The sequence below is a fragment of the Hordeum vulgare genome, chromosome 2H (genome assembly GCF_904849725.1).
Source record: "Hordeum vulgare subsp. vulgare chromosome 2H, MorexV3_pseudomolecules_assembly, whole genome shotgun sequence".
Taxonomy (NCBI): domain Eukaryota; kingdom Viridiplantae; phylum Streptophyta; class Magnoliopsida; order Poales; family Poaceae; genus Hordeum; species Hordeum vulgare.
Window position 1 is genome coordinate 199,896,413 of NC_058519.1, and position 9,525 is coordinate 199,905,937.

Genomic DNA, 9,525 nt, shown 5'->3' on the forward strand with positions numbered 1-9,525 from the left:
CGCTTAGGTCATATTGGTGTAAAGCGCATGAAGAAACTCCATGCCGATGGACTTTTGGAGTCACTTGACTTTGATTCACTTGACACGTGCGAACCATGCCTCATGGGCAAGATGACTAAAACTCCGTTCTCCGGAACAATGGAGCGTGCAAGTGACTTGTTGGAAATCATACATACCGATGTGTGTGGTCCGATGAGCGTAGAGGCACGCGGCGGATATCGTTATTTTCTCACCTTCACTGACGATTTGAGTAGATATGGTTATGTCTACTTAATGAAGCACAAGTCTGAAACATTTGAAAAGTTCAAGCAATTTCAGAGTGAAGTTGAAAATCATTGTAACAAGAAGATCAAGTTCCTACGGTCTGATCGTGGGGGTGAATATCTGAGTTTCGAGTTTGGTGCTCACTTAAGACAATGTGGAATTGTTTCACAGTTGACACCGCCTGGAACACCACAGCGTAATGGTGTGTCCGAACGTCGTATTCGTACTTTATTAGAGATGGTGCGATCTATGATGTCTCTCACCGATTTGTCGTTATCGTTTTGGGGTTATGCATTAGAAACAGCTGCATTCACTTTAAATAGGGCACCATCAAAATCCGTTGAGACGACACCATACGAACTGTGGTATGGCAAAAGGCCAAAGTTGTCGTTTCTTAAAGTTTGGGGATGTGATTCTTATGTCAAAAAGCTTCAGCCTGAAAAGCTGGAACCAAAAGCGGAAAAGTGCGTCTTCATAGGTTACCCAAAAGAGACAGTTGGGTACACCTTCTATCTCAAATCCGAGGGCAAAGTGTTTGTTGCTAAAAACGGAGCTTTTCTCGAGAAGGAGTTTCTCTCGAGAGAATTGAGTGGGAGGAAGATAGAACTTGACGAGGTTGTCGAACCTCTCATCCCTCTGGATGGTGGCGCAGGGCAAGGGGAAACCTCTGTCGTTGCGACGCCAATTGAGGAGGAAGTTAATGATGATGATCATGAAACTCCGGTTCAAGTTTCTGTCGAACCACGCAGGTCGACGAGGCCACGTGCTGCTCCAGAGTGGTACGGTAATCCCGTCTTATCAATCATGTTGTTGGACAACAATGAACCTACAAATTATGAAGAAGCAATGGTGGGCCCAGATTCCAACAAATGGCTAGAGGCCATGAAGTCCGAGATAGGATCCATGTATGAGAACAAAGTGTGGACTTTGGAAGTACTGTCTGAGGGCCGCAAGGCTATTCAGAACAAATGGATCTTTAAGAGGAAGACGGACGCTGACGGCAATGTGACCGTTTATAAAGCTCGACTTGTGGCAAAGGGTTTTTCACAAGTTCAAGGAGTTGACTACGATGAGACATTCTCACCCGTAGCGATGCTTAAGTCCGTCAGAATCATGTTAGCAATAGCTGCATTTTTTGATTATGAAATCTGGCAGATGGATGTCAAAACGGCGTTCCTTAACGGTTTCCTTAAGGAAGAATTGTATATGATGCAACCCGTAGGTTTTGTCGATCCTAAGAATGCTAACAAGGTGTGCAAGCTCCATCGATCCATTTATGGACTGGTGCAAGCATCTCGGAGTTGGAACAAACGCTTTGATGAGGTGATCAAAGCATTTGGGTTTGTACAAGTGGTTGGAGAATCTTGTATTTACAAGAAAGTGAGTGGGAGCTCTGTGGCGTTTCTAATATTATATGTGGATGACATATTGCTGATTGGAAACAACGTAGAGTTTTTGGAGAGCATAAGGGATTACTTGAATAAAAGTTTCTCTATGAAGGACCTAGGAGAAGCTGCTTACATTCTAGGCATTAAGATCTACAGGGATAGATCAAAACACCTGATAGGACTTTCACAAAGCACATACCTTGATAAAGTTTTGAAGAGGTTCAAAATGGAACAGTCCAAGAAAGGGTTCTTGCCAGTTTTACAAGGTACGAGATTGAGTAAGACTCAGTGCCCAGCAACTGATGAGGATAGAGAGCATATGCGCACCGTCCCCTATGCTTCAGCCATAGGTTCTATCATGTATGCAATGCTGTGCACTAGACCGGACGTTAGCCTGGCCATAAGTATGGCAGGTAGGTTCCAGAGTAATCCAGGAGTGGATCACTGGACGGCGGTCAAGAATATCCTGAAGTACCTGAAAAGGACTAAGGAGATGTTTCTCGTGTATGAAGGTGATGAAGAGCTCGCCGTAAAAGGTTACGTCGATGCAAGCTTTGACACAGATCCGGACGACTCTAAGTCGCAAACCGGATACGTATTTATTCTTAATGGGGGTGCGGTAAGCTGGTGCAGTTCCAAGCAAAGCGTCGTAGCAGATTCTACATGTGAAGCGGAGTACATGGCTGCCTCGGAGGCGGCTAAGGAGGGTGTCTGGATGATGCAATTCATGACGGATCTTGGAGTGGTGCCAAGCGCACTGAATCCAATAACCTTGTTGTGTGACAACACGGGTGCCATTGCCTTAGCAAAGGAACCACGGTTTCACAAGAAGTCCAGACACATCAAACGACGCTTCAACCTCATCCGCGACCACGTCGAAGGGGAGGACGTAAATATATGCAAAGTGCACACGGATCTGAATGTAGCAGACCTGCTGACTAAACCTCTTCCACGGGCAAAGCATGATCAACACCAGAACTGTATGGGTGTTATATTTATTACAATGTAATTCGCATGATGATGTGAGGGCTAGATTATTGACTCTAGTGCAAGTGGGAGACTGTTGGAATTATGCCCTAGAGGCAATAATAAATATAGTTATTATTATAATTCCTGTATCAAGATAATCGTTTATTATCCATGCTATAATTGTATTGAATGAACACTCATTTACATGTGTGGATACATAGACAAAACACTCTCCCTAGCAAGCCTCTAGTTGGCTAGCCAGTTGATCAAAGATAGTCATTGTCTTCTGATTATGAACAAGGTGTTGTTGCTTGATAACTGGATCATGTCATTAGGAGAATCACGTGATGGACTAGACCCAAACTAATAGACGTAGCATGTTGATCGTGTCATTTTGTTGCTACTGTTTTTCTGCGTGTCAAGTATTTGTTCCTATGACCATGAGATCATATAACTCACTAACACCGGAGGAATACTTTGTGTGTATCAAACGTAGCAACGTAACTGGGTGACTATAAAGATGCTCTACAGGTATCTCCGAAGGTGTTCGTTGAGTTAGTATGGATCAAGACTGGGATTTATCACTCCGTGTGACGGAGAGGTATCTCGGGGCCCACTCGGTAATACAACATCACACACAAGCCTTGCAAGCAATGTGACTTAGTGTAAGTTGCGGGATCTTGTATTACGGAACGAGTAAAGAGACTTGCCGGCAAACGAGATTGAAATAGGTATGCGGATACTGACGATCGAATCTCGGGCAAGTAACATACCGAAGGACAAAGGGAATGACATATGGGATTACATGAATCCTTGGCACTGAGGTTCAAACGATAAGATCTTCGTAGAATATGTAGCATCCAATATGGGCATCCAGGTCCCGCTATTGGATATTGACCGAGGAGTCTCTCGGGTCATGTCTACATAGTTCTCGAACCCGCAGGACATCACCATGATAGGTCTTCGTGCGCGTAGAAAAAATTTTGTTTCCCATGCGACGTTCCCCAACACTAATATATCTCACGGAATTTGGAGATAGACAAACCTGATAGAAAATTGTAAGAAGTTACAAATAATTACCATAAAGTAACCATGACTTCAAAATAGAATAAAATTGAAACTGTGGCAACTCAAATTCGCTGCTTTCAATGAGATTGATATTTACAGAAATTCCAAACATGTGAAAAACGATAACAATGGTTCAACATTTATATTATATGCTAATCAAACCTTAGAAGAGTTTAGGAGTACAGATGAGATGTTGTTTATATTAAATAAATATACAACGCTACTATAGACCAAATTCCTTACTCTTATGCAGGCGTCTTGATCTTATTCTTGATACCTACATAGACAAAAAAGATATCAATGCACAATTGTGTACATATAAGCATATTAGTAATTAATAAACATTACACAATAAGTTTCAGCTAAAGGTTTCATACAAGTTCTAACACCATTGCCCCTAATATCGGTGATCCAAGAACTAACTGGTTTAGGAGTGGGTGGTGTAGAAAAAAGGGTTGGTACTGAAAAGGAAAGATTTGATATGTTTAATGTGAGCCTGTCGTATGCATACAAAGAATGGTGGATATATTACGCTCCCTAGTTAGGTTTCAGTAAAAAAAGATCCCTAAATTATATTTCACAAGATTTGAGTTTTAAAACCTAATTAATTCATAATGTTTTGGGCAAAGTCAGGATAACACCCTCTCGTATAGATAAGCTAAACCACCCTCTTGCATGTGTAAAACCATTCAAATTACTCTCAAGATCCGTCATAGACAATTTGCATAGTGCCATTGCCTATGTGTGTAGACTATTGCCTGTCGCGGGGGGTAGGGGGTGTAGTAGTGAAATGTGATGCTAGGTCGCATGGCATTTCATGACAGCGAATAATCAATGTCACATATGCAATACTACGTCAAAACAGTTTTGACAAGGTTTATTGACTTATGTGGTTTTGCATACCTTGTAAAACTACCATACATATAGGACATTGGAGATACGTTTTGGTCGTTCGAATATTCAAAGTTCCAATGATTTGCAGGAAATGTTGGAGTAGTTCAAGTCAACTCTTCGAACAACTATTAGAGACGTTATGTCAGTTCTGATAAAATATTGCTTATTTGACTCATCTAATATAATAGTTCTAGAACTTCTCAACTTCGTAGCTCGCTCCCCCTAGACCCATGCGTCGTTTCCCTCATGACTCGGGAGGAGGGGGGGATCTCATCGGCCGCCTACATCCTACACCTCCCTCCCTTCCCTTGCCGCTGCCTGAGGGGCTTGTCTGCGAAGCTCGACTCGTTCCGGGGATGGCGGCGGCGGGGCGTTTTTCCTGGCTGCATCGCGGATCTCGAAAGTCTGGCCTCCTTTGGCGGCGGACGGGTGGATCTGAGGATGGCTTCAGCTGAGGCCGTTGGTGGTGGTGGTTGGCCGAGGTGGGGCGCTTGCGCTCGAGGCCGCGCCGCCTACCTCCCTCCGGTGGGCACACAACTGCAGATGCGGGCAGGAGGGCCTCGATCTGTGTTCATCCAGGCCTAACGCGGGCTGGTGAGGTCGGGACAGCGGATCTGCGCCGTCCTAGTTGTGCGGTGGAGTCCCAGGCGGGGGCTCGTGCAACGACAGCTGCGGGCAAGCGGGCATGCCCGACTTGGGTATGTTCAGGCCTGCGTTGGTGCTTACGGTCCGGCAGTGCAAGGTGCAAGCTGATGGGGCTGCGTGGGGTTGGGTGTGGTGCGGTTGGCTGGTGGTAGTGTGGTTGCGTGTGGTTTCTCCATCTGAAAATCTTGCTTGATGCCGGTGATGGCAACATCTGTGGATGTTGTTTTCCTTCTTGAAGGCATCACCGAGGAGATCCATCGTCTTCTGCCTTTGTGATCCTTTCTCCGGGTGAAAACCTAGATCCGCCTTGTCGGATCGGCAATGGGGTGTGCTTGGCTGCCTTACTTTGTTGGAAGCATTGTCTTGGAGAGGTTCCAGGTGGAGCACACTTGGTCAGTGGTGGTGTGGATGGTCGGGCTCCGATGCTTGCCCAAGGATGGCTGTTGCACGGCAGTGTTGGCAGCATGAGCATACTTGACATGTAGTGAGCGTCGGATAAGATTGTTTGTCCTCCTCTCGGGATTGGAGCGGCACATGTTTGCCTCCTTTCGGACATGTCTTCGCGCTCTGAGGTCGATTAGGTTGAAGAACAAACTTGTGGCAAACATGCTCGATGCAGGTGCCCTTCAATGTTCTTGCAGCGAAGTCGATGTCGTCGGGTCACGAACGCGATGGGTGATATACGATGACACTCCAATGGCTATGGTGTACTCTATTCTTCTTGTTTTGTTTTACCGGCGTCCATGTATGTCATGTGTGCTGTTATCCTAGTTTAGCTAGGTGTGGTTGCCTGTTGTATAGGTTTTCGTCCGGTTTCCCTTTAATGAACCAAGCATTTTTCGTTGTCGGCGTATTTCTTGTGAATGGAATTTTAACATCCCTCCTCCTAACTTAATATATATATATATATATATATATATATATATATAATAGTTCTTAGACAATGAAAACTTTATTTGATCTTTCAAGTTAGTCGTATCAGTTGTGAATAGATAACCCGAAATTCACAAAAAATTATATGACCCAAAAGTTTAGGTATTGAATATATTTCATATTTTCTTTCAAAAGATCAAGTATGATTCTTTCTAATTACGTTTAAGCCACCTTATGTTGGCTAGTTTCAAGTTGGCTATTTGCATCATTGATGCAAAGACCGCGAGTGAGTTCTTTTGTGGCCGTATGGACATAATAATAAACCCCAGTTTCTTAATAAAAAAAGATGGCAAACTTCACTTTACAATGTAATAGTTCTACACCATAGTCAGTGGCCAACTAATTCTATCTCCGCCCCGCAATTTTTTTTAGGAAAAAACTACTTCCGCAAAAATATTTCAGCATGACACAGAAGCAGATACCGGTGGCCCCACTACTCCACCAGGGCTATTCTGAACATGTCTAAACTAGAACTAGTTCATGTATACCCTACGATCTTTCTGAATATGAATATCACTCTGTCGTGTAACTCCATAGTTAAAGGTGCGTATGTATATATATACCTCCTTTGCTCGGTGGAGTCGCAGGGTTCGGTGGTTCAGGAGGCGCCGCCGGCCTCGACTTTAATGGCGCAGGTGATGGCGCCGGAGTTCCTTCGATACGAACCATCGCCTCGCCGATATAGAACGGATACACCTCGAATCTTACGTTGCATCTCACCCCAGCCACCCTCTGTCCCAGTGCACCAGGCACCCTAAAGGCCATTTTGTCCATCACAAGCCGGAGGCATTTTTTGCATCCGCCAGACGTCAGGTCTGGCGTGCACTGCGCCAGGCTGTAAATCTTTGTTTGCGGATCGCTCCCATCGAACAGGGCCTCGCCGGTGGCTACCTTCTTTTGGGAGGCATCGCTCGCCGCCGCCGCCGCGGCATGCTCTGCAGTCTTGTTCATCAGCGTGTCCACGAGCACGTGGAAGCTGCTGGCCACTGCAGCAGGGTTCACCGTGTTCGTGTTGTTGAGGACGACCTCCGGCTCGTTATACCAGGGCCAGCGCGAGAAGGAGAGGAAGTCCTGGTCAGAGAAGCGCACGGTGCATCCGTCGTAGAAGAGTGTGGCGTCCTTGTCATCCGGGCAGAGTGTCGCCGCCTCTGCTGAGGCGGAGGACAGGCACTCGTAGCAGGTGACGTTGTCCGGGGTGTCCCCGCGGCAGATGCCAAGGCCATAAACCTTATCTGGGCCGGCGCCCTCCGTTATTGTCGCGAAGCCATTGCCGCCACTGAAGGTGGCCGCGTTGGCGATGTATGTGGTGACAGCCTCAACATTGTGTTGGTAGGTGCTGTTGGCTTCGTACTTGCCGGTTTTGCCGCAGACAGTGGCGTAGGTGTTACCAATGGCCATGGGTGGCCGCAAGCTGAAGATGAAGAGGAGGACGGTCAAGCACCATGGTAAAGGTTCCATGGTACTTGAGCTTAGGTGTGGATTAGCTAGAGCTCTTGCCTCTTGGTGTGCTTTCCAAATTGTTTCGTAGGCTGGTAGATATAGCTGTTAAGCTGAGCGTGAAACATTGCATTATGCCGCTGTCCCAATCAACCTGTGCCGAATGCCATTTTACGACTTAAATTTCGAGAAAGACCTGTGTCCCGCCGATCACGGCTAGTTTTGTGGCCCGTCGTGCACGTCTGGGCTCGCCAAAGCATATGCAGGGCTGATGGCTCTCATGACCGATCGGCACGTTAACATGCACAGATGACTTGGACCATTTTTTTTTTTTTTGCGAATAGATGACTTGGACTTTGGAAACCGCCAGCAGGGTCTACGTCAGACTTCGGGCCAGCGAACAAACTTTTTTTTTAAAAAACTTCTGACATATTCATCTTGAATCATGATGGTACAAGAAACACTAGTAGTAATAAAAATCACATCCAAATCTGTCGACCATTTAGCGACTACAAGCACTCAGACGAAGGCGCGCCGCCGTCATCGCTCCTCCTTCGTCGAAGCAGGGCAAAAGTTATTGTTATAGACAATCAAAAAGTTATCGTGCTAAGGTCCCATAAAACCAGTGCACCAAAACAGCAGTCGCTGGCGATGAAAAGTAACATACATTGAAAGGATCCAACCTAAAGACACAAACATTGATGAACTAACATCAGATACGGACAGGTTCGCCAAAGACACAGGCACGCCCACAAGCAATGCTAGAGGCACGCCGGAAACGGGGATGAATGGATAAAACTTTATTTCATCTTCAGAAAACCGTCATCATCTCACCTTCCTGAGTAGGACAAAAATTGAAACAAAACTTAAAAAAATCTACAAATTAAGCCCTTCCGCCGGCAAGGACCGGATTTCACCACGTCCCCGTGGCCTTAAGGGCACGGGAGACGAGGCGCACCAGCAGGGATGCCGACGGGAGACGAGGAAACCCTAAAAAGTTTAGGGCAGAGGAGCCAGGAGGAGGTGGCGGCTGCGTGACCAAGTCACTAGACTAGATTCAAGATGAATTGTATGATAGCCAGCGAACAAACTTTGAACAACGAGCGGATATAAACTTAGTAGCACAAGACAGTTGTCAAAGATTGAGATTGTCACATCCCCATTGTTCAAATACAGCATGCGTATTCGGGTGTGGTACATCTTATCACCAAACAGTTGTTTGGATGCTGAGAACTGGAGTTGAGCTTTTGGAAAACCAGTCTTCGAGGGTTTTTTGAAGACATTATTTTGTTTAGTTTTTTATTAGGATGAGTCTGCACAATTATTTACGAACGTGGTTAGTCAATGGTCGATCTCGCCACTGCCAAGTTTCTACAAACTTCTACACACACAAAGCGTGCTCCTAACGCCTCTGCCTAGGTTATCCCTCCCCCTCCTCTGTGCCATGTGCCACTCCGGCCACAGCAACCACCGCCCCGGCTCTTGCCAGACCTCCCCCGTCGTGCGTCGTGTGCCACTCCGGCCGCGGTGGCCACTTCCCCCTCACCATCATGTCGTCGGCGGACCTGAGGTGTGATAGAGGCCATGCCTGCGAGGATCTTATCAGAAGCCGTCAAAATCTCCCGATCAATTTCTCTGCAGGATCTGGGCTTCATGAATTCTTTCTCGTAGAGGAGTTCACGCAATCAAGGATCAGGCTTACTGAAGAATCTATGGGCTCAATTCTTCTGTCATGCTTCCATGTATAAGATTTGTAAGGTTCAAGATCATATGTTCAAGTTCTCAGCTTCTTCTATGGATGTTGGCTTTGCAATCTACAATGGTGTCAACATTTCTATTCCAGAGTTCAATTTGGGATTTCTTCTTTGGGGTCGAAATGGTGCTAAATCAATACACATTGCTGATCCCGAGATGGAAGAGGGATGTA

General features: G+C 46.0%; 1 protein-coding gene across 1 annotated transcript; it reads right to left on the reverse strand.

Moving 5' to 3' along the window:
* Positions 1-3,769: 3,769 nt before the first annotated feature.
* Positions 3,770-7,658, reverse strand: LOC123429905 (putative cysteine-rich receptor-like protein kinase 9). The gene is made up of 2 exons (XM_045113878.1): positions 6,725-7,658; positions 3,770-3,966 (listed from the first exon to the last, which is right to left on the reverse strand). Exons 1-2 carry the CDS (start codon positions 7,617-7,619, stop codon positions 3,935-3,937), a joined length of 927 nt encoding a protein of 308 aa, XP_044969813.1. The 5' UTR covers positions 7,620-7,658; the 3' UTR covers positions 3,770-3,934.
* Positions 7,659-9,525: the final 1,867 nt, after the last annotated feature.

Coding starts and splice junctions, on each gene's coding strand:
- LOC123429905 (XM_045113878.1), bottom strand. CDS start 7,619: ATGGAACCTTTACCATGGTGCTTGACCGTCCTCCTCTTCATCTTCAGC. Junction 3,967..6,724: donor GACTCCACCGAGCAAAGGAG/GTATATATATAC, acceptor TTGTCTATGTAG/GTATCAAGAATAAGATCAAG.